The 25592-nt window shown below is 29.9% G+C and overlaps 3 protein-coding genes across 10 annotated transcripts in view; 1 reads left to right on the top strand and 2 right to left on the bottom strand.

Annotated features, from left to right (window-relative positions):
• The window catches only part of LOC108694178 (homeotic protein female sterile-like), a 35073-nt gene extending 26384 nt beyond the window's left edge, over positions 1–8689 (top strand). For 6 of the 7 annotated variants that reach the window (XM_018203543.1, XM_018203514.1, XM_018203535.1 and 3 more), the window contains 8 exons: positions 2155–2243; positions 2504–2621; positions 4171–4548; positions 4665–5276; positions 5790–5935; positions 6476–6628; positions 6732–7040; positions 7578–8689. In XM_018203543.1, the coding sequence (XP_018059032.1) occupies positions 2155–2243; positions 2504–2621; positions 4171–4548; positions 4665–5276; positions 5790–5935; positions 6476–6628; positions 6732–7040; positions 7578–7643 (1871 nt within the window). In that variant the 3' untranslated portion in view covers positions 7644–8689. The remainder of the gene's footprint in view (positions 1–2154; positions 2244–2503; positions 2622–4170; positions 4549–4664; positions 5277–5789; positions 5936–6475; positions 6629–6731; positions 7041–7577) is intronic. The other variant, XM_018203525.1, reaches the window with a different exon arrangement.
• Positions 8690–12850: 4161 nt separating this feature from the next.
• On the bottom strand, positions 12851–16813 carry LOC108687786 (argininosuccinate synthase). The gene is given in 13 exon segments (XM_018193781.1): positions 12851–12917; positions 12919–12958; positions 13063–13119; positions 13122–13149; positions 13183–13315; positions 13378–13460; positions 13798–13861; positions 13863–13944; positions 13947–14033; positions 14206–14286; positions 14352–14403; positions 14406–14447; positions 16799–16813. Coding segments are annotated over 13 exon segments (831 nt in total).
• LOC108691130 (protein ROP) lies at positions 16534–23701 on the bottom strand. 2 transcript variants are annotated; one of them, XM_018198819.1, is made up of 11 exons: positions 23674–23701; positions 20511–20807; positions 19713–19816; positions 18741–18889; positions 18402–18617; positions 18228–18326; positions 17936–18143; positions 17604–17852; positions 17318–17505; positions 17066–17220; positions 16534–16965 (listed from the first exon to the last, which is right to left on the bottom strand). In XM_018198819.1, the coding sequence occupies exons 1-11, from the start codon at positions 23699–23701 to the stop codon at positions 16904–16906; spliced, it is 1755 nt and encodes a 584-aa protein (XP_018054308.1). In that variant the 3' UTR covers positions 16534–16903. The 2 variants fall into 2 exon arrangements, with proteins under 2 accessions (XP_018054308.1, XP_018054373.1); XM_018198884.1 differs by lacking the exon at positions 19713–19816 and adding an exon at positions 19289–19392.
• Between the last annotated feature and the right edge of the window lie 1891 nt (positions 23702–25592).

Genomic DNA, 25592 nt, shown 5'->3' with positions numbered 1-25592 from the left:
TATATATATATATATATAAAAGAATTTATTGTGAACATAACCGATAATGACGCTCTAGGATGCTCCAAGAAGCAATCCTTGTAATTGAACATGTCATAATACGAGCATTAAGGATAATCGAATTTGCACTCGAGTACAATTAAATAGTATCATGAATCATACACTCAGAGCAACGTACTTACTGCCCCGACGAAAGAGGAGATAAGATAAGAGTTTGGGCGATTAATTACTACGATAACTTGATACAAACAAACCGTAATTGATCGGAAAAAAGTGTTCGTCGATATCTAAGAAAATTATTGATATGGAACTATAAGCATTTACAAGTAGGTGCAAGAAATGTCGGGCAGGTTGATATTACCATTTTATGTTTCCCAAAATACTGAAAGTGACTAGAGAAATCCGAAGAATTAGCTAGACTATGAGAGAACAAATTTTGAACGGCGTATGCTGAATTAGATAGATACGCATCTATTAAGATACAATCAGCATTAGTTTATAACGCGAGGTATAGGGCATTTTATAAATGATATTCATATTGCCTTCCAAAATTTTTGTAGCAATTCTATATGCAAGCACGCAACTAAATTTTGTTTTTCGCATCTTTTCATCCAGACTGGAATGTTATTCTTCCTGCTATGAATTATTCCTGCTTGCGTTATACGCAAGAGCAAGATTTAAGGATTCTAAATATTAAATATTTTGTTACATTCAGAAAATAACACTATACTTTTTATTTAATTGCGCTAATTATCTTCCTCTTCAGAGTCGTATGTAAACGTTCCGTCTGTTTTTTGCGTATATCGCAAGTTTAATAGTAACGATAAACACGATCGTACGTGTTCTCTGTACATAGTAAAAACTAATATATCATAAAATATTAATAAATAGTTGTAAGTTACACTTATGAAGGAATAAAACGACATACACGCGCGAAACTTTTCTAAGTGCATACACAAAGTTATAAAAACGAGTGAAATAGACATTAATTCTTCAAGAGTCGCGGTTGGCTCATATGTGGTGGTCCAGTTAACTATATTATATAAATTAAGATACGCTGGTACTCCTCCTCGTTGTTTTGTTGCTTTCATTTGTCGTCGAATGGATTTAGCAAGCTTGTCGATCACATTCCATCGATAAACTTCAGTGCTGTGATTTCACAACTGTTACGATCACGATTTGTTTGAGAGCACACATCAGACAAAGATAATACTGTCTTGTGTTACCACAGTTTTCCATGTATTTACCATCGCCGCTGATTTATGTAATACATATGACAAACATCGAGCAGGAGTCTCTTGCCACCGATCTCAGTGTTGCGCTAACTACGACTTTAACATTAAACAGTTTTGTAAGAGTTTGTCGCTCTTGTATCATTCATCTTTAAGTTGAGCCTGTATTGTACCATTTATGTGACCTTTATTTACACATTACTCCTATTATTATATAATATTACATTAATTATATTATATTATATGAAAAGAGATAAAAGAAAGACGGCAGTTTGATGATTTTTGTAGTCAATGTTTTATAATCGTCATTTCCGCCACCGTAACGATTATTATTACTGTTATTGTAATAAATCATGAGTATCGATACATTAAAACGATGAGGCATGTGCTCTCGCATATATATATGTCGAGACATATATGTATGTGTGACAATTTCGCGACACGTATGCATGTATGTGTGGGCGCGCGATATGTATGTATGTATGTACGTGTATACATATATATATATATATACACGCAAATATTCATAAATGAATTGAATACGACTAACTTTACGTAGAATGGGAAGAAAAAATTGTTCTGCGTATTAAAATTTTTTAATATAAAAGAATCATTAAGATGAAAGTCCACAAAAAAAAGGAGCATACAATTGAGATATTTAAATTAACATTGTTGTACACAGTGATACAATTATAATATAAGCATATGAATAAAATCTATTAGAAAATATATGCACAAAGTTGTTTGATTTTTGTTTCTGATGTATCTTCGCATTTTACTTGGCGCTTTGCGACACTCAATAGCTGGTATCCTCTGCACAATGTATTTTGCTAGTTCTTCATCGACCTGTGCTCTTGATGTGACAGAACTATGATTGACCGCACGTAACTCACTACTAGATGCACATTACATTGAATTTCAGGAAACTCCTCGAATCGTCCACATAGAAAGAAAACAAAGAAGAATCCACCAAGTACAGGACCTTCTGCAACAACTGCTTCTGTCGCATCGGTAAGATTAACTGATTGTAATATGTCTCAGTGAAAATTAAACGTACATATTTATTCATTATATTACACTAGAGGGTAAATTTTTATAAACATTTTTTAGATAATGCATATTATTTTCTGTGTTTCTTAATATTTTTAAGTTTACTAATTCTGAATTTACAAATTACTCGAAAGGCTAGTGCAAATGTTTGTCTCACTTCGACGCATATAATAATTTTAATATGTGATTGATAAAAAAGATAATGTACTCTTCATACATAGGCACCTACATTAAATCATAGTGGAGCTCTTTTAATGAATAATCAGCCACCAGCGAATTCTACGGGACCAATAACAAAGCCGCCTGTTACTCATCCAAGCAATATCCCTTCGGAATCAGGTATTGTATTAGCGAAGTCATAAAAATTAACTCTAATATATCGATTTGTAATTTTCACATCAGGAATATTTTCTTCTTTTGTAAGATACATTATAATTTAAAATTAAATTTTCTAAGATGTTTCTCGACACTTATACGCTTATTTATCGCATGTATCATATAAATATATTGTAACTATTTTTTGGGGTTAATTTTTTGTTGTATCTGTGGTTTTGTTAAGCATTAGCAATGATCATAATTATTGATTTACGAATTTTTTAATCTGTAATAATTTATAGATTATACCCGACAAATTTAGACTTTTTTCCAGACCACAAACGAAACAAAGTGATGCTTACGGATTTTTTTTTGTCGCTTAAACTGAATCTGTAAATAAAATTGTTTTATCACTTTTTTGAGAAAATTGAATTTAAAAGTATCAAAAAGGGTATTTTTTGCATTTTTTAATTGAAATACTTCATAAACGTGACGTGATAGAATAATTTTATTTACAGATTTGGGTTCAGTGAGAAAAAAACTGAAGAAGTTATTGTATTTGGCTGCTTTATGCAAAAAGTAACAATTACAATAAAAAGAACAGAACTTAAATCCATAGATGAATGCAATCTTTCACTTTTTGTTCTCGAATTTTTGTCGAATTTTTGACTTTTTAATTTTATTTTTTTACGAATGGGAGAAAAATAGATGAATAGTAGAAGAGAAAATAATGCAATGCACTATTTATTTTTTCGGTAGAATCCAATAGTGCTATTAGTACTTATTCAAATCACATTTTTTGTTAATTATTTAAATAAATTATATTTTGTAATTTTGATATCAGATTTATAATTAGAGTGATCCCACAAATTATTGGATGCAGCAAGTGATTATTTAAATTGCGCTTCAATAAGCGATCTTCAAAAGATTTATCTACAGATTTAAGGTCCTTTTTTTTCAACGCTAGCTAAGACTTATAAAATTATATATTCACCGCTGAGAATGGTTCCAAAATAAGAGTTTCGTATTATAATTGATCATTATATCGATGTTTAATTATTAATACTATTGAATTTTGTACTAATTATCACGTTGACTCTTAATTGCCTGTGAACTTTTTCTTATTAATTTTATTCTTTCTTTTCACTGTTACTTTCATAAAGCAGCCAATGTAATAAATGACTTTTATAGATTTTTATTGCTGAAAACACGAATTCCTAAAAGAAATTGCTCTATTTCGTCATGTTTTTCGGGATATTTTAGTTTAAAAAACCAAAAAATGCCATTTTTGATACTTTCAAGTGCAATTTTCTCAAAAATGTAATAGAGCAATTTTATTTATAGATTTATTTTCAGCGAACAACAAATCTGTAAAACTCTCTGTTCCGTTCGTAGTATTTAAAATCCATGTCAGACAGTGTTATTTATACATAATTTTTTTTCATTAGCAGTATCTTTAATGACATACAAATTACTAGAAAGAAATACGTGTTATTGAAAAAAGATGTTAATATAAGTGATGAAATATTAAATTAATAGACTATGAGACGTATAAGTGTAAAAATTCTTTTAGGGGGCAATAATAATCAACAGCCTGTCGCAGTGGCTGCTGTTACAACAGGGCAAAGTATACCTGTCGCGAGTCACGCATCTATGCCAGCCCAACCATCACGACCTACAGCTCTGGCTACGGCCGCTCCTGTAAAAAAACCAACACCAACACCACCACCACCGACAACATCTAATCCACCAACTCCGTCGGTCTCTGTACCAACTCCACCGCCTAGCGTCACACCTACAAATACAAATTCTATGACAGCTTCGCCAGCTGTATCTCAACAACCATCGCAGCAGCCAACGTCCATTAGTTCCTTTCCAAATACATCCGTATCCACAGACGGAACAAATTTAAATCAACAACCTGATCTTTTACAGCCATACAATACTTTAGGTATCTATAATTAGATACAATTGGTATTGTTTATAAATACAACGCGTAAAATAATTTTTTATTATATATGAAAAGCAAATACAAAGTTAATTATCTTATATACGTATTTTATGTAGCTTCAGTGCCTACTACACAGTCCTCCATGGATCAAACACTTGCAATCAAGAAGGAGCCTTCATTTATTCAATCACAATCCACCTTGGATCAAACGCTCGCTCTCAAGAAGGAGTCTTCATTTATTCAAACATCTCATACAAATAATACCAATAACAACACCAATCTCAATTTACTACCGGATGTAAAACCTGTGAACATGATGCCGACGAGTATGGCTTCTAATCTGAACTTGGGCAATATCAATATGACAAATTTAAATATGAATTTATCGCAAGGATTGGCGGCACATATGTCTATGCACAATCAATTAGAGAATATGATTAATACTACTGCGCCATTGACTAATATACAGAATTCGCATAATGTTACGATGTCGCAGCAGCATTCCAACGGATTTCCAAATACAAAACGTGGAAATTCACCGCCCAATATGCTGAATAATAACGGCATTCCAGGATTAAATATGGGAATGAATATAGGAGGCATGAGTTCGATATTTGATCCCCTTCCTATAGCATCTATGCCGATGCAGATTTCTCAGATTCCCATAAAGAAAGAGGAAAAGCCCTTGCCAATTTCTCAACCTCAACTGACGCAAAAGCCTATGGATGGTTCGTGCATATTTATATATTTATATATTTATAGCATGCTTTTCTTTACACGTAGGCCGCACAAGTACTTATTCATCTTTCCTTAGCTAAAAATACTAGTAAATTGTACACAATTGAAGAAATAATTCAGAAGAATAGATATCAGTATCGCAATAAAAAATCAAAATATATAATTTTATATTAATATATAATATTATATAAAATAAAATAAATAAGACACAAGAAGTAATGCAATATATATTAATATTAGTATGTAGTATAAAGTAATACAATGTATTGATGCATTAATTGATTTAACACTAATAGTTTAATTTTAGTAATTCTACGTAAATTTACTTTTTTTCTTGCGCTCAATCTTATTTTCATCATAATCTCATTTTTATCATTTAATATTTTTCGAATTTTGTATGTATTCTTTCTTCATCTTTACTAAAGCTTGAAGTAACAATGCTGTTTTTTACATGTTTAATTGCTAATTGCTTACTAACCAGATATATAATACTATTGCTCTAGCAGGAGCTTTTTTTGCAGAAATGAACACCCTAGGAATGCCACCAATGGGTAATCATGCTAGTACTCAATTAATGCCTGAAAAGAAAATGACTCCACCCGATTCAAAGAATCCTGCTGCAAATTTTGCATCAGCCTTTAAAAATAAGGTAAAAAGCCATTTTCTGATTTGAATATTTACATCAAACTATACATGCGAGAAGCATAAATTAATTTTTTAAATATATTATTTTTTATACATGTTTGCTTTATATTGCACGTATATTTTTTTATATTGTGGCGATTGCATTATCATAATCCGTATAAATGATATTTGCGGATTCGCTCTTTGTTCAGATTCCGGCATATGTACGTTTGTACTTTTATTTTGTATACATAAGAAGTTAGACAAAAGGTACACAAGATAAGTAGATCTGTTAGCACGGAGACCTTTATTGTATTTATTGAAAACTATAACTTTTCCAATCGATCGAAAAAATATTTATATTTGTTTTGAGAAAGATCGGTAATGGTAACGAAACTAACTTTTAGTCTTTTGAGAGTGAGGACTTTGCGCAGTCGATGCAAGAAAATAAAAAAGATGGGAAAACAGACAACGAACGGACATTATAATTGTTCTACTTTTAATTTTAATCTTTGCAATTCGATTTTATTTCTCAAGTTTTGTTTTTGTTTTTTTTTTTATATAGACTGTAGAACAGAATGTAAAGAATGCATCATCTTGGTCTTCCTTGGCGCAAGCTTCGAGTCCTCAATCAGCAGCTGCAGGTAGTAGTATGAAGAGCGCAGCGCGAGACTCGTTTCAGGCATTTAAGAAGCAAGCTAAAGAAAAGCAGGATAGGGTTAGTTCCAATAACTTTACAAAATTTTTTTACAAAATAACTCTATATGTCATATTTTTACAGCTAATATAATAATATTTTCATATTAATATTTGTAAAACAGCAAAGAGCCTTATTAGAGCAACAAGAAATGCGCAGACAACAGAAGGAACAAGCGGAACGAGAGAGATTATTACGACAGGAGAATGAAAGAAGACGGGAACGAGAAGAAGAGGATGCTCTGGATAAAGTTAGGAAAAATATTGGAGATCAGCAAGGCAATGTTATGACTGCCACGACAAGAACAGAAGAAGTAAAAGCTGTTACTGATACAGATAGCAGTAGTCCGAGTCATTCGTCCAGTCAGGACAAGTCCGCTGCAGAAAGGGAACGTCTAAGGCAACGGGAGCAAGAGCGCCGACGACGAGAAGCGGTAAGTACTTAATATTTTTGGATGATGAAATTTCTATCTGTTGTAACTTTTCAAGAAAAAAATAATAGAAAAAAGTTTAATATAGAAGTAATCATTAAATCAAAATGAACAATATTAGGAATTTGTGTGACTTTATGAAAATCTAATTTTATATAATCGCATGTAAAAGGAATTGTTTTTTGTATGATCTGAATATAATTTGATAGATATCTTTATAAAAATAATCAGTTAATATACTATTTTATAATATATACTATTTTGAATTTTAATTATTATTACATACAAATGCTAGACAAAGCTGACAATATTATTATAAAAACAAACAGAATATAATTATTAAATGAAATATAATAAAAATAAAATTTATATAACATGACATTAATTTTATTAATTATTACAATTTGATTAATTTATAACTTGCTATATAACTTAAAGTAAATTTGATTGTTTAAGATTTATATAGGGATACATGAAAATATTACTTTTGATGCCCATAATAAAGGGATTTGCGAAGAATAGTTATATTTATCTTTTCAGATGGCTAGCCAAATTGACATGAACATGCAGAGCGATTTGATGGCTGCGTTTGAGGAATCTTTATAATGTTACTATATCCTGTTTATAATAAACCCACAAAAACTTTGCAGAACTCGGACGTATGTTTAGTATTGAGCGATGTTATAGAAATCTTTAAATGTAACGTCAATCAATATAAACAAAAACAACGCAGACAATGAAATCAGATAAATAATAACGATGGCGGTATAAATCGTGTGCTAGTTACAAAATGGTATAGTTGAGTGGTACGGTTGGAACATTTCAATAGAGCCCATTTGATCAGAAGATTCAAACAGTTTTTATTAAAAAACTGGGACAAACTGTATTGTCTCTAGAACGACAGACACTTAAGTGCGACTATGTAATTAGATAAATACTTATATGATACTTCGAAAATGCTACACTGATATTGTGTTACATTTTTCCGGTTTTCATAAGTTTGTACTTTATGTAAATTTGAAAACAACATATGAAAATAAGAGACGTTTGCATGTGATAACCGAATGCGTGCGTAGATACGAATGTCGGCTTGAAGAAAAGTAAAAAAATCGTGTACATTTAGTTAAGTTTTGTATTTTTCCACATTGAGTCATTAATCGTTGGTAGGATTACGTATACAAGCGTTTCTGCCAATAATACATGTAATTATTAACTATCATTAATGATGCCCTTGCAAATTTCTTTCTTGATTATTCATATACGCTCTGTAAACACAGAAATATATATAGCTAGGCGTATATGTAAATGATAGAAATATGTAAAATAATACGAACATCTCTAAGAACTTGGTGAATTTAATAATGATCATCACGGCTGTCCACTTGTGACTTCAATTGATCAACTGATCGATCAGAATATTAACAGTGTATACTAACGATTGATTCAAGAATTATTACGAGCCAGCTGGTCGATTCAAAGTTATTCATTAACTCACTTTAGAACAATGTCGTCAATTATTACGAGTAACGATAAGATGATTCTAGAATTGAAGTAGTTTTGATCCTACCAACTATTAGATCAGATTATGTACCTAAGTCTCGGTATACTTTAGGCTCATGGGAAAGAAAATCGTGATGTTGTACGTATTAGGGAAGAACATGTTAGAAAAGAATTATATTTATTCGATTACTAGGATATGGTATTTCATGATATAGAAAAATTATTAAAATATAAAAATTTTTTTGGGAAATTTCGGATAAATTTTTTCATGTAATTTTGTTTTAAAATCTACTCGACATATCATGAACGAGTAGACGAAATATGTTTGTTGAACATTTTGGGTATGGTCCAGTTAATGGAGCTGCCCGAACATGGTATGCAAATCGAAAATAAATTCTAACTAAAAAATTTTTTTAAATTTAATTCGCCAGAAAAGTACAAAAAAGTGATTAAAACAAATTTTCATTGTGTATGGTTATTATTATTATCATTAATTAATTTCTTAAAAGTATTTAGATTACACGTTACGACCGTAACGGCATTAATAATATACCAAGTATAAAATAAAAATAGTACTATTATTATATATAAATTATTTGTGTAACTACAATTTTATTTTTTTAGGAACCATAAACTTGTATAGTCTTTGTTGTATATATGGCGATACTTATCGGCAATGAGCAATCGTTATGTTGGCACAATTAATTAAAAACTTCGAGGTTTTAAGCAAAATCATGATTTTTATACTATTAAAAAAAAATATGATGATTTAATGGCCGGGATTTAATTGAACGGAGAAGAATAAAGTGAGGTAGGAAAAGATCTTTTTTGATAAATTCAGAATTTTTTCTTTGATAAACGTCATTTCCTCGAGCTCTCTATTACAGATCAAGTGAAAGATTGAAATAATATGATGAAGAATTGAAAAGAATACTAGAATATTATACTATTGATGGAAATGCCAATTTCGAATGTTCATGCCACCATTCACAATCCTATTTTCATTTATATATTGGAGATAAAGAGGAGCTCGTCAGAAAAATAAAAACGATCTTTGGGCAGATACATGCTATTTATTATTGGGTGTTGTTTGTTTCATATCAATAACGATTTTGCTCTCATTGATCATTGATCATCAACATCTAGCAATATTAGAATATTTCTGTAATTTTTTGTTTTGATGTGTCTTCGGGCGTAATACGAACGCCTGTTTGCAGTTTTTATCTAATCAAAATTAAGAAGGATCTATGATCTAATTCTTAAAATATACTATCTACACGCTGCGATAGTAATATTCGCGCGATTTAGTATGTACAATGATTTAGTCATCAGTATGTTATTGTTGATGTATACACTTAATAAGGTAGTTCGGTGCGAGATTAACAATTTAGCGATGTATAAAAAATTGATAAATATGTGTTTTTTTTTCATATGATATGCAAGGTATTTAATATCATGCAAGGTATTTAGTATCATGCTTAATTTGCAAAAAAACTAAAAAAGAAATTTTTACAAAGAAATGATTTAAATTCAAATAAATTTACGTTTTGTTTCATTTCATAAACTTCGGTTGTCTATATATATGTAAAAAGATTTTCCATTCGAACGGAATTATTAACGATTTAATTTGGACATTATAACTTTCACGATATAATGTTTAGGATAGTAAAATAATAATATAAATTATTGGCAGAAGCTATTGAAAAATCTTTAAAAATTATACTCATAATTTTCTTATTGAGTAAATGTTAACAATACGAATGCATTCAATTTAACGATAAAGTTGCAAAATGTTTCTGTTGATAGTTTGTATTACCAGTTTACTATTATTTCGATATAATGTCCTATAAAAAAATGAATGTTATTTTTGTTTCTTTTTTGTTATTACATATTTCTCATGTGTGCGGTCAGCACAAATGAGCATATTGTTGCGTGACAATGTGTGATAACTAAAACAGAAACAAAAAAAAGATATAAGTGCATGATAGAAAGAAAGGGATAATTAGGAGGGAGAATGAAAGTGTGAAAGAGGAGTGCACGTAATAGATATTAAGATTGTATAATATGTAGCTTGTAATTGTACATACAAGGTGAAATTGGCAGCATTCGGAATACAGAATATCTATGTATAAAATATTAAGTACTAATAATACAAACGTCTATGTATGTGATAAGATTTATAAGAAAGCCGACATATAGATTATATAATCAATTAGGATCTCAGCATAAGTTAGGATATAAACATACACCACCCATATTTCTAAGTAACACCAAAATCACTCAGCTCTGTATCAAAAAGTAATTTTTTATATAAGTTCCCACGAACGCACATCATCTCCAATAGAACACAAATTTTAGCAAACTTACTACTACGATTAACGATAGCGAACATTTAAACTGGTTGTACATAAATAATAACGAAATGAAAAATAAATGGCTGAAGTAAAAGAGTTACTTGATGTTGTTAAATAAGGAGGGAAGGAGAGAAAAAGAGAGAGAGGTGTGTGTGTGTGTGTGTGTGTGTGTGTGTGTGTGTGTGTGTGTGTGTGAGAGAGAGAGAGAGAGAGAGAGAAAGAGAGATAGAGAGAATGAGTGAGAGAAAGAGCAATTGTTAATTGAGCGTTAATTGCGTTCATGTATCTATATTTCCTTTTTTCGTTGTATCGATGGCGCTAGCTCGTAAAATTACTTTCGTATTTATGTTAAATATAATTTTTTATAAATAAATCGAATTAAAAACTGATTCGTCAAATACTACAGTGAGTTTCAATTTTTCCAATCTTGTAACATAATCTATGTTAGTAAAATATAAAAAATTTGAGATGTATCAAGTTTTTTGACAACCTTAGTTTTCTCCTTTTTTTTTATTAACGCTTTAGAGGTTACGTAATTAATATTGCACAATACATTTTTTTTTATTGAATTTTTTTTTATGATATACATTATTTGCAATTTTGATTTATACATATATGTATCTATTATAAATTTCTCTACTTATTTAACAACATCAATCTACACTATACACGCGTGCGCGCGCGCACGCACATATGCACACATATGCACGCACATATGCACACATGCACACACACACACATATGCACACACACACACACCACACATATGCACACACATATATATTATCTGTACGTTATTAATTATCAGAACGAAATAACAGGTTTCGATATTTGAACTAACGTTAACGTGCAAATGTGAATACAAGAGTTATTATTATAGATTATTAATTGTATATGCATGAGGAACCTTATTCCCTAGTGTGTAATTTTGCATGTTACATAATACATATATGTAAAACAGAGCGGAATGAAACGCGAGTATAAGGAATCTACAGAAAATCGCTAGCCGAGATATAGATATATCAGAAAAAAGCATTGTCATGATTTCGTACTTGACAGTAGTTTCTTTCTTTGAATTGCTATGCCGAAATAGTGCAGATGCAGAAGAAAAAAGGTCACGCACTGTGTATACTATTAATATATCCCTAAAGATATGATATATTGTAATCTTCACGAATATGCTAAGGTAATCTTAAGATTTAATTAATTAATAACTAAAATGAAACAAAAACGATGTAGTGATAGTGTTTTATTGTGAGACCTCACCTTCCTCCTATGACTGTTGCATGCGCGCGATCCGCAAAGCGATTGGACTTCTAAAGATGGTTTTTGTCTAGAGTTAATTACATTTTGTCACACGATTACTTTTCTTGCTACGATATCTTGCAAACCTTTTAGAAACCATTCAGTTAATTGTCGAATTATGTCTGAAGAATACGCGTAGATGTTAAGGCAAATAAAGTAGCGTGAAGTTAACTGCAGTGCGTCTTATTGATGAAATTCGTAATAAAGTCTTGATTCAGATATTGTGTTGTTTATTAAAACTCCTTTAGTTTCAGAGGTTGCGTGCAAATAAATCAGTGGCATTCATCGGTAATTTCCGTATACATTCATCGAGAGTTTGATTGTATAACGAAACCTCGATCTGGCGATCGCTGTAAGAAAGAAAAAAACGATATTCGTTTATCAGTTATAGACTAAAAAAATAGTCATGTTCACAATATAATTGCTCGATAAATTTTGTTCTAATTAAGAATCTCGCGCAAATGTACTCTTTCCCTTATACAGCTACAGCCTTACGTGCAGCCTGTTTATGTACCTTTGCGAATGTTGGATGCATTCCAATACGAAATCGCATTTCAGAATTTTGCGAGACACTTTTTAAGAATTTAATCCAATTTGTTTAGAGACTTGCAGTTTTTATGTTATATATGTTTTTGTATTTTATAATTTTATATATTATCTGTCAAATAGGATTTGACTCTCCCGATTCAAAGTAAATACTTCCAAATCTCAATGCTACTTCTAAAATGTTAACACCTGGCGACTTGTAAATGTCTCGAGACTGAAATTGGGCAAATATTGTTACAGTCAATTTTATGCATTTCATAAAAATTTTATAAAAAGTATCATTAAAAAATTTCATAAATAGCTTCATAAATAATATAATTTTAGTCTAATATGTCGATTTTCCACAATGTTTATCCGTCCAATACCATATGCGCGCTGATCTCATTGAGATATTCAATTATTGCGAGAGGAATATTTTCCTATCTTTTATTACTCTTTACATTAATCAGGTATCCTTTCTTAAAGCTAATTTCAATTTCTTCTTCCAAGATAGAATAGATCGGATCAATGATCATTTTGTAGAATCTTTTCGGCGCTGGAACGGCAGGATCCTCTAATATTCTTAATTCATAACTAATAAATTAAAATTATAAGATTAATATTCTTTTAATGTTTCTTTCAATGCTTCATATAACGAGAACATACTCGTGTTACTAATGTGTAGTTTAGCATCAGTGCTCCATAATTCCTTTGCCGTTGCAAAGATTGGGATACCATTTTGTCATGCTTTCCAGCAAGTCCGATTTTCCTTAGAACTTCCTTAAAACTTATAAAATTCGATTTTCCTCTACGGAATTAAAATCTTGATAATTTTTTATGTATAATTAGTTTAAAATTTGACACGATTATGTTTTAACACTGTATTTTATACATGTATGTATGTTTTAACATTATATTTTTATACTCGTAAAACAAGAATACACTTCTACAAGAATAAAAAATCTATAAATAAAACTTCTATTACTTTTATTTTTCAGTCCCTAGATATTTTTCATTCGTTTTTTATTGTTTGTAAAATCTTTGAAATCGATTTAAACTATTTAAAGTAATTTTACCGTAATTTTAGGATATAAATTATAGCAGTTCAATTCAAAGCGAACTTGATCATTCCATTTTCCAGCTGGAATGCGCGATGATACTGGAATCCTCAGCCTTTACGGCTTTTATTAAACTTTGTCTGATATATGGTCGTGCTAGTAGATATCTAGAAGATATCATCCTTCATATAATAATTAACCACAAGCCTCGGCAGGTCGTACATAAGAAGTTGTGAACACTTCTTTAATATCGTCTATCTATTTAATATCACTATCTTGTAATAATTAATTGAATTTGTCGTGTAAATTCTTCAATGAAAGATTAAAACATTTTGTTATATTATAAATACATTTAACAAATAATGAAATTTATTGTATAGTTTCTGGTATTTTTATCTCATTTCGTATTGTCAAATATTATTTTACCTTGGCGGTAACCAATTTTGAGCACCTTGTCTCTAATTGCATCGAAGTCTTCCTTTTGCCCGATGTTTGCCTAAATAATCAGTAAATTCTTCTAACATCGATTTGTTCTAAAAAGGAATTTATGTAATTACAAAAATTCTTACCATAACTTAATCCCTTTTCTTTCAATCACAACAATATGCAAGAGGTATCTAAATCATACCGTTATATGTTAAAATTATTTTTCCTTTTAACTCTAATATCTTTTACAATCTTGTTTTCGACAGAAATTTAAACACTAAATTAACGAGAAGAAAACAACTGATAATAATAACGGTACTCAGTAATAAAGTTCGTTGCGTTTCCATTTTAAATGGAGTAATTTTGTTGACCCTCGGATTAAGGACGAATATATATAATAATACTGTGACGGTCAAAAAAAAGATTTGTGAATTTCTTTGTGAAAACTAATAGCTTGTATGAATTATTGTCTTTATATATTCAAAGTACGTACATTTACGAAGTTATTACAAAAAATTCATTAAATAATATTAATATTTCTAGCCTCAATGCTCATTGATGCATCTCATTTGGAAAAACATGGATGCACGGGCGTTCGAACGAGAGCTCTAAAATAAAATATTTTTTTTTATTTTATAGTATATGAGTGTAGTTTCAATTAAGCGTACTGATTTTTTGATAAAATAATTTTAGACAAAATGGTGCTGTTTTAAAAAAAAGTTTTTTTGCTATTTTGCAAAAAAACTCGTTATTTTATTGTTTTATTGTTTAATTTTCAAAAATTAATAATCCGATTGAAAAATTCGTACGTTTAACTAAAAGACAATTTTGTCATAAACATTCTGTCCAAAATTCGTCATTCAGATAAAAATTGACCGAGATATGTGAGCGTCCAATTACAGAAACGTTTCGAGAAAAACGTGTTTAAAATTTTACAACCGATTAGTTTGCATCTAACCACGTGTGCTACTTCATCACATATTTGCTATAATTCTATTACGAATTTCAATATAATATTTTAGGGACATATTTTTAAGACTTCAAGTAATGCAAAAAAGAAAAAATCGATTTTTTGAACCCATCACAATGGGTTCCCCTTTAAGGCGCCTCTAGACAATGATTAATATTTATGTGAACTTTGCACATATTCGCTAAATATTGGTCTATATTCAATATGGATAATTATGTATGTCAAGTCTGTGTATAATATTTGCTAATGTTGGCGAATTATATCGATCGCCTTTGATAATCTTTGGCTTCATTAACTGTAATGTTATCGATGTATCAAGATTTTTCTAAATAAGACATCATCTAAACAGATTTTTTTCTATCATATTTATTATCATATTTTCTTATAATTTTGTGTTCGATTGATAGATGTGGCATAGATGTGGCATAGTGATAATTAAAAAAAGACTCAAGAATAGAGCGCATCATAGGCCTTTATAAGTAGAACATTGCTCAATCTATAATCTACATACATACATATACATATATTATAACAGGATATACTTTATAAATATCGTTTAACTTTGTAATAATCTCTCCGCTAGTAGATCGCAACATTTATTGACATTACATTAATAATTATTACCAGTATTATTCATTGACAACTGCAAGTTTCTTGCAAGATTGGAAAGCGTTTCTTTATCACAACTGTAGAACAATGATTGCGATAAATCTTGCAATATATACTGGTATATTATAATTGTTGTACCTGTATTATATTCAACAAAAGCAATACTAATCGAATTTGTCAAAGAGAGAGCTGAACATTTTTTCATATATGAATATTATATATTTATAAATTACATTAAATATAGCATCTGAATTGGCAATTGATAAACTGAAGAGTGCATAAGAGTGCATAAACCGATAAAAGTATAGATAAATAAGTTAACAAAGGAAGAATAAGTGTCAGGCTGTATACATCTAGCGAGTGTCTGTATATATTTAGCGATTTTATTTTACATTCAATACCATTAATTAGAGATTTAAGAAATAATAATGTCGAATAAATAACTTTATACCATTGTTACATCGATAATACATTTAAAGAGAATTAAGTTAAATGTGTCATGACATTTATAGATTTAATGTCTCTCTATTATAATAGAATTTTTTAAAAATAAAAGTACTTGAGAACAAAAACAATTTACACATAAGATATCAATTTGAATATGGTAAATTTTAATGAGGAAAAAAAATAACAAGAAATGTACAGGAATATCACGATCCTTTTCTGTGAAAATACAGCTTCACAAATTCCTTTTTATTCCTGATAAAGAATAATGATAAAGAATAATATATTTCTATAACTTAAAGATTCGATACCAATGAAAGGCTCGATTATACAGCTTCGTGCGATTTATATCAATATTGCCAAAATGTCTCATACGATTTCTGATTATGTATTCGCGCAGGCACTTGATAACTCGGTCTGATCAAGACTCTTCGTGCTCTCATTAATACACGAATACTTTCATTATTATTCAACTGACAACGGGATACTTGCTTAATTTCTGCCCGAAATGCTTTCGCTTAAAGAGAATTGACTGTGTTCGTTATTTAGTTAAATAACCTAATTTTATACTTCGAGATCATTCATGGCTTCATAAATGGTATTACTGATGGAATTGAAGCTAATGGCAAATTAAGAATTCAGGAATATTATCTCTTTTTGTTAAATATCAACTATTTAGACGTGTAATTTACTCAAATCATTCAGGAATGATTTTGGTGTAATTATATGGGATGAACCTATAAAAATAAATATTTTATAGTAGATAAATTTTCAATCGCGCTTTGGTTATAAATTATTTTTTATCTCAAATAGACATTGGATACAAAAAATTCTTACCAATTATGACTTCCCAATTTTTTAATGCGTTTGTAACTTCATATGCACATCGTATTTCAGAGAAGCACATACCTCCAACTATAAAAACAATTAAACGAGGAACATTTTTGATGGTCTGTTGACCTTTATCTTTGTGCCAGTGTCCATATCGTGCGCTACAAGTTTGCAAATTATTAATATTTTTAAAAATCTAATAAAAAACAAATTGATTTGAATAAAGAAAAAATATCATTACTGTAAAAGTATTATTACCTGGTTGGTGCATGATATCCTGAACTAGCTGCACGGCCGGCAAGAAACGGAAAATGTTTAGAATCAAGTTTATCCTCAATGGAATCCTCCATAACGTCCTTGATGACTGGCGTCCAACGACTCATTTGGTAAGTTTGCTCTGTGATTCTTTCCTTGCGTGGTACCGTATATAACTTTTTACGATTGCTCTGTAAAACAACATTGTAAAAAATATAATTAAATCATTATTTAAAATGCTACTATAAAATTTTTTAATATGAGATATGATTTGGAACTTTTAACTTACATCTACAACAACATTAATGCCGAGATTTGCCATATTGACAATAGTCTGTTTATCATCAACAGATACTTGGGCATGGTGAACTAAACGATTAAGATTTTCATCGGTGATGCCGTTTTTGCTGATGACATATAAAGCTATAATGCGTAATTTATCCAAATGATTTACAGTCTGATCAAGTAAAATTGGTGTGATATTCCTCATATGATCTTTGATACGTTCGCCTTCTGCATCAGTACCCATGGCTAAGTCCTAGAATACGATTAAAAATATTTATAATTAAAAAATATCTCTTATTAAATGGATTATAGGATAGTGATTATGATATTACGCACTTGCTCCACTTTACAAAGTTTATCTACATTTCCTTGATAACGCTTCATGCAATCTTCAGCTAATTGTAAATGTGTAGCATATTTGCTCAATTCTTTTTGATATTGCGGCATCTTTTTGATCATTTGCGACAAGTCTCGCATACTTTGCTTATCGCCCTGCGGCATTCTTTTTGATTCTGTAAACTTTTTCAAATTTTTAGTGACGTTCCTGAAAAATAACGTTTTATTGTTACAATATTCTTTATAATTATTAATCTTTTGAGGAAAGATTAAAACTTATATTTATACATACTGAGAGACTACAGCAATATGTTGATGTCTGAGTTCAACCCATAAATCATCATTTTCATCTAACAATACTTCTTTTTCTTGACCCGCTGTTGCCTCAAATCTATTTAATATTATATGACATTAAAGTTTTATTTTAAATTTGTGCAAAATAGTTGCGTTAAATATATTTACTTACCTGTAGACATCATTATCAATGTCTAGCAAATCATATGCCATAGCTTGCAGTGTAAGTTCATGTAGTAAAGGTGAGACGCAATCAAATCCTCTATCTAAAATCAATAATTGAGAACGAGCTTTCTCAGGTCCTTCTCCCATTGTTGGTTCATCGGCTTTATACGCATCTAGTTTCTGTTGCACCAATTGAGCGAGTTCAACATTGCGGTCGAAGTCACTATGATACATATTAATAGCATTTATTTAATGCTATCAAAAATTGTGTAATTATTCTTTATCAACAAGAGGAGAAATTGCAATTAACAACAAGTTATTAAATCACATTTAAGATCGAAATTACCTGCGATATCTAACTGATGGATATTCTCCAAGTGTGGCGCAAAGTGTTGCAATTTGTTCAGCAATACGCTCCATATTGGCTGATCTCAGATTAAAGAAAGAGGGGTTGTAAAAGCAAGCGAAAGTTTCACGCGAGTCCAGTGAGAAGACCTAAGAAAATAACAGATTCAGTTTTGCGATATTCTCAATACGATAAAAAAAAATAAATTTAATTACAAAGTTTTGTACTTGAAGCAAAATAAATAAGCATGCCAATTAGTAACTTAAAAAAAAATAAAATCGGGCTATACGGATAATTCGATTAGTGATCACACTACAAGCATGTACGTACAACATGCAGATATTTTGAGTCAAAAGGAAAAGTGGTGTGAAGAAGACTTTCCTCAACAAGAAGTCTATATCGCCTAATCTTTTGCAATCTAAAAGTAAACTGACGATCCGGAAAAAGCAGAGAAATCTCTAAGCTTGTGAATGTTCGAAGATTGAAGACAAATTTCGCGCTCTAGAGCTACAACTAGCGTCTATTATTTTCGTCTGCTTAATCGTCACCTGCGATTCGTACGGCAAGAATGCGATGTTGATCTCTTTGAGGGTTTTGATCTTTTTAGCAGCAAGAGACTTGCAGATTTCATTGAACAGCTCCTCCGGGCATACTGGCATCAATTGCAAGCATGAATGCATTCTGATTATTAGTATGTGCTTGTTTATGAATAATGTAAAAGGCTCAGAGGATGGACTGGACAGATCGGATGAGAGGATAATGCTGTATCAATATCGTCCCGATTTACATCCAGATCCGTGCGATAATATTAAATTTACGTGATTAAAGACCGAGAAGTGAACATAGAACGCGTGAAGGAATAATTATTTTATAGCGTTTTGTATATGTGTCTCTGTACGTGTGTGTATGTCCACCACCATGAAGGATGAAACGGTCAAACATTTTTTCTTGCCATAGTGTTCGTTGCTTTACCTGCTCTTCATATGGTATGAAAGCGATGTTGATCTCTTTTAGTGTCTTTATGTGCTTAGCTACCAGCGAGTGACACAATTCTTTGAACAACTCGTCAGGGCATGCTGCAAAGAGATATACTGAGTATGTCAAAACACGAGAAATTAAAAAGAAATCGAACCGATAATTTTGTACGATCGTTCTTCTCAAAACATCAGTGAGTTTATTAATTTATATTATGAGAGAATCACTAAACTCGTATCGTTGAAAATTTAGATGATCGGATACCTTCGCATGGAGACCTGTTGTAGGAATCAGTAGGATATATAAATAGGTTTAATTTCGAAACGAATTTCGAATAACTTGAGCAAAATATTTAAGATGTCTAATTATATGTATCATCATTCAATATATTAAAAATTAAGAGTCAAGTATTAAAAATGATTTAATAAATTAATAACTAAAGCTTATAACTAAAACTATGTTATAATAAATTTAAATTTGAGTAAATATTAATTCGTACTGAATTATATTTAAATAATCTATACATACCATATGAATAAATTATAAAATTGATAAAAAAAAAACGATCGAGATAATTCTATACTAATTCATTTAAAAAGAATTTTTTTTCGAAACTTCTGAGAAGTAGTTAATTTTCATTCTACTTTTTGCTTTTTCTATTTTTCTATTTTTCTATTTTTACAGACAATCTACGAAATTGCGCAGTCTTTCGAAAAAAAAAATATATTGGATAATTTGGATTCATTTTTGGAAGAGGATATCCTTAGAGAATATAAGTTTAAATGTAGGAAATACCTTCTGTGAAGTATACATGGGCGACTTTGTAAGTTGTTCTTGTCGGATTACTGAAGTCATCGATCAATTTCTGCACCGATGAATTACAAGGTGTAATGAGGTAAATGGCTTCCATCGTTGGCAGAGGTTCGCGCTTCTTATTGATATCCTCCACCAGGGTGATACCCTGAGCGCTGATATCGTGCATCTTGCAGCAAGCGGACACCATTCTCATTGCAAGTTGATCCACTACCAAGATTCGCCATTCTACCCCACCTGTTGACTTCTTCTTTTGCTTGATCACCTCGTTCATAATCTCTGCGACATGAGAGAATTAATTATCCCGATGATAAATTCGCGCATAGAGAATTGCGAATTTATATTGAACGCTACCTGGGGCTAGGATAATTACTTCAACTCAGGCAACAATATAAGAACTAAGTAATTGAAACAACTATTAATTATAATTATAATTTTATATTTTGCAAAATTTCAAACACATAAAATTTTAATAAGTAGATTTTATAAGCAATTTTATCTCTTTTTAACAAAATGCAAGTTATAAAAGAATATTCTTTGCTGCAATTTACAAAAGTGTATTTTTTTATATCACACTTGGTAATAGAGAAATCAATATTTTAGTAATTACATTTCTCTCGCACTATATACATATTATATGGCACTATATACATATTAATGCGTGTTTCATTGAATATATGAAACAAATGATATGAACCAAACGAATACGTATCGTTTATTTGCTTCAACGACACAACTCAATAAGTATTATTTTTTTAACAAAAAAAGAATAAAAATACAAAAAAAAAGGAAAATTAATATTACGAAACTGATATCTGTAATGATTTAAAATATTCAAACTCATTTTCTAGAAAACTTGTTTGTGTTATAGCAAATTAATGGCGATAACTAAATAAAAAAAAATATATTATTTCAATCAGTTAACTTCCATTTGTTGATCATGTTATTCAAGTCTAAATGTTAACACAATATTCTGTTTGCATCTATGACTACTATTCTTCTATTGGAATTTTCAAATAATATACTGTTACATTAACTTTTTAATTCTGTGAAGACAAGATTGATGTAAAGAAGTTTATAATATTGAATGATTGTAAGTTGCTATTGTCTACTGAGGATGATTTTATGAGAATCGAAACGTTTGGAATTTCAAATATATTATAATATATAAATCTGAATTTGTTACACTAATAGCTTGTTCAACAAGGCTGATTTTATTGGCCTTTATTGATGCTTATTTGAAATTTTTAATTCTTTGAGCTTTTGGAGATTTTAGAGGCATTAATTGCAATAATTGACTCGATAATTGCTATCTAAGATCTTTTGTTTAATACTAGAACTGATAGTGACTTTTTGGTTGCGCTAATATTTCAGTTTTTTTCTTTTATATTCGATATAGGAATATAAAAATATCGAAAATTGTGAACATAAAATAAATAGTTCTAACAATAATATCAAAGTAATTTTTCACAAAACAAAAATGAGAGTAGGAAATAAAAAAAAATTGATTTTAGTGATTTTTAGTGAGATACTAAAATTATATTCTTTAAACTTTGCCAGCTCTAGTTTAAATAATATAATCAGATTATTAACGTTTGAAAAGTAAAAGGTACGAGTTTAATTTTCTTATAATATTATTTTATTCAAGAAAACAAATTAAAAATCAGGGGAAATTAATTGTAACTCCAACGAAAATGAGCAAGCATTATTAACTTTTCACACGAGTCATTAACAGCTGTTGATATCGCAATGATTGATTGATAATTAACCACGCTGACGAACTAAGAAGTCCTTTGACGTTTTCCAACACGTATATTGATCGTCTTTACAGAGAGATGACGTCACTATGTACAGGCATGTATCAACGAAGTCGCAAGCCCCGTTTTTTTTATATTCTCATAAGTAAAAAGAATTATTTATACGTGTACAAGACACATAAAAAGATCTTTCTTAATCTCTAGTACAGAAGATAAAATTTTGCGATTTTCAACATCATAAATGATATAAAAAAAAAAAAAAAAACAAAAGGATCTTTTTAGTCAGATCACTTCTAAGAAATTTATATGAAAATCAGATAATTAATTTCTAAAATATTTTTGATAAAAAAAAAGTTCAAGTCAGTAATATTATACTGTATTATATTATATCTAATACAATCAAATAATTTTGCTTTACGGAAGTTTCTATACTGAAATAATATAAAATCTTTATTTTGTATTAATATTTACGGAATATTTAATTCATTTAATATTTTCACGCTTTTAAAAACTACGCGTATATAACGTAAAATTATTCTGTGATTTGCAAATATATTGATTTTGCAAACGTAGAAATGCAATAGCAAATTAAATAGATAGTTTCATTTACACACATTTTGATAACATCTTGAAATCGACATGAATTGCTCATGAAAAAGCAACAGTTTTATCGAAGAAGGTGCGCCATAGAAACACGATCGAAAATCTCAGATAGTGAATCATCGCTGAATGAATATTTGGTATTTTTGCCAAATTTTTAATAAGTTAAACACAAATTAAATTTAATATAATTGAAACGAGCATTTCCTCCAATTCTTTTACAACATCAGATAATCGCGCGTCTACGAACAATGATTGTCGTAAGAATTTAAAGGTTTTTCACAAAAATGTCCGTATTCTTTACATTTGCATCTCGATATTCGTCAATTCGTCAATTGTACAGATACTAAATCCGATAACAATTCCGATAATAAGCAAAGCCGATAATAAGCAGTTTTTGACGTCGCAAGCACGCAGAAATGATTTGTGTTTAGGTGAGATGATCGTAAAAAGGTATATTTTTCGATATTTAGCATCGAGAATTGAACTCGATAGTGCACCGATCGCGAGGTCAGAATTCTCACAAGATGCGACGAGGATGTTCACGCTCGGGAGCAGCGTTTGACATTTCTCCGTCGTCTAATGTCTCCGGTTCCAGTCACCCGATGAAATCATCGGGGGAGTGTGTACGCCCAATCAAAACGGATCTCTTGACGTGATTGCGAGATCGGCTGACGCGAGATCGATGCGATCGAGACGCCGCGCGAGTCGCTTGATGATGACGCGCAATAATGTTTACAAATAAATCCTATGCCCCGCGAAATTAACGCTTTTTTTACGTTACTCACTTTGACCGACTTGTCCCTTGAGCGCCATTTTGACAGAACTAACTATCGGTCCGTTCGCCAGATGGCGACGCGCGAATCGCGATGCGCTGATAATCTCCGAGTTGCGGCGCGAAGTTGGCCGAGTTTCGCTTCAATCGGCACCTGCGCACACGAGGAGCACTCAGAACTTACAATTAGGACGCGCCACTGCTCATTATTATTAGCAGGGTTGAGTAAGTTAATGTTTTTTTAACTGAATAAAATTAAAGTTAATGGTTTTATAAAATTAATAAAGTTAAATTAAAAGTTGAAGGAATAAAAAATTAACGTAAGTTAAGTCAATATTGAATTAACTTAAGTTAAAAAAAAAGTTAATTTAAAAAAAATTATTTTTTAGATCATAATGTCCTAATTTTTCTTAAAATGAGATTAAATAACTACAATATAGATATTATTAAGTAAATTAAATTTTTAATTTTTTTATTCATATGTGATATAAGTATATAACACATAACGATAGAATTATATAAGTTATATAACTTTAAAAAAACAATCAGCATAGAGAAGATACAAGATCAGTGATTATTTTTTAATTAGTCTTAAGTCATAAGAAATTGACCAATTACAATCGAATGCGAGAAGAATATTTGACTGTAATTGGTCAATTTCTTATGATTTATGACTTAAAACACTTATTGTAGATCCGGACTAAGGCTTATGGCATAAGGCATAAACCAATCAGAGGGCTGTATTAGCATCTTAAGAAATTACTTAAGATATGAACAGATTACGAGTATGCGCCCTTAGTCTTATTATATCTTATTATTTTTTTAAGATATTTTTAAATTTTAATTAAAATTTAAAAATATCTTAAAAAGATTAAAAGAGATAAACAAATTTTTTAACTTAAAAAAAGTTAAAAAATTAATGTTTAAAAGTAACTTAGTTAAGTTGAAATTTAAAATTAACTAAGTTAAGTTAAAAATTAATAACTTTTAACTCAACTTAGTTAATTTTAAGTGCATTAATTTTTAACTTAATTTAATTATTCTTAAAGTCTTTTAGTTTATTAACTTTTTTTAAATTAAAAATTTTCCTATTTCTTAATATGCTAATATTTTTTTTCTATAAAGTCTTAAACATTAGAGAATTAATTTAGAAAAAATTCAATGATATTATGAGAGATCTATAATAAGAATTACATTATACGGTAGCCAGTTTTTATTGACTCGCTAGGTTTTCTCAATTTCCGCTTATATATGAATCATACTGATTTTAGGTAATAAACATTATATTTTAGCAACATAAATAAACTTTAAATGAAGAATTGTTGTAGAACAGAGTTGCGTTTTTGTAATAAATATTTAGTCGATAACGTAGACGTAAACATGCATAAGTAGTCATTTCAGAAATTAAAGAAAGAGAAATAATGAAAACATATACCCTTCTCTCTCGCAAGATTTTGACAAAAACGCCTTAATTATGTGTGACTCTTATTATATATAAATAACTTACATGTGAATATAAAATTAAATTTACCTACAATAATCTATATCTGTAAGTGTTATTTAATCTCATTTTAAGAAAAATTAGGACATTCTGATCTCAAAAATAAAAAATTTTTTCAAAATTAAGTTTTTTTTAAACTTAAGTTAATTCAATCTTAACTTTTATTAATTCTTTATTTTTTCAACTTTTAACTTAATTTTCTTAATTTTATAACTTTAACTTAATTTAGTTAAAAAAAACTTATTCAACCCTGATTATTAGCGATCCCGTTCCGATCAGCCAAACTTTTTCGCGCGTCTTTTCTTTCTCTTTTCCTTTCACTTTGAGGAGAAAAAGATATCTTACTGAAAAAAATCATGTTACACGATGAAATCATGTAATTAAAACATATAAATCACATAACGGATTGTCCAAATCAGTATGTGATTTTT

This window comes from Atta colombica, unplaced genomic scaffold (genome assembly GCF_001594045.1).
Source record: "Atta colombica isolate Treedump-2 unplaced genomic scaffold, Acol1.0 scaffold1, whole genome shotgun sequence".
NCBI classification, from domain to species: Eukaryota; Metazoa; Arthropoda; class Insecta; order Hymenoptera; family Formicidae; genus Atta; species Atta colombica.
The sequence above is the reverse complement of the archived record's forward strand: the minus strand, read 5'-3'. Positions and strand labels throughout refer to the sequence as shown.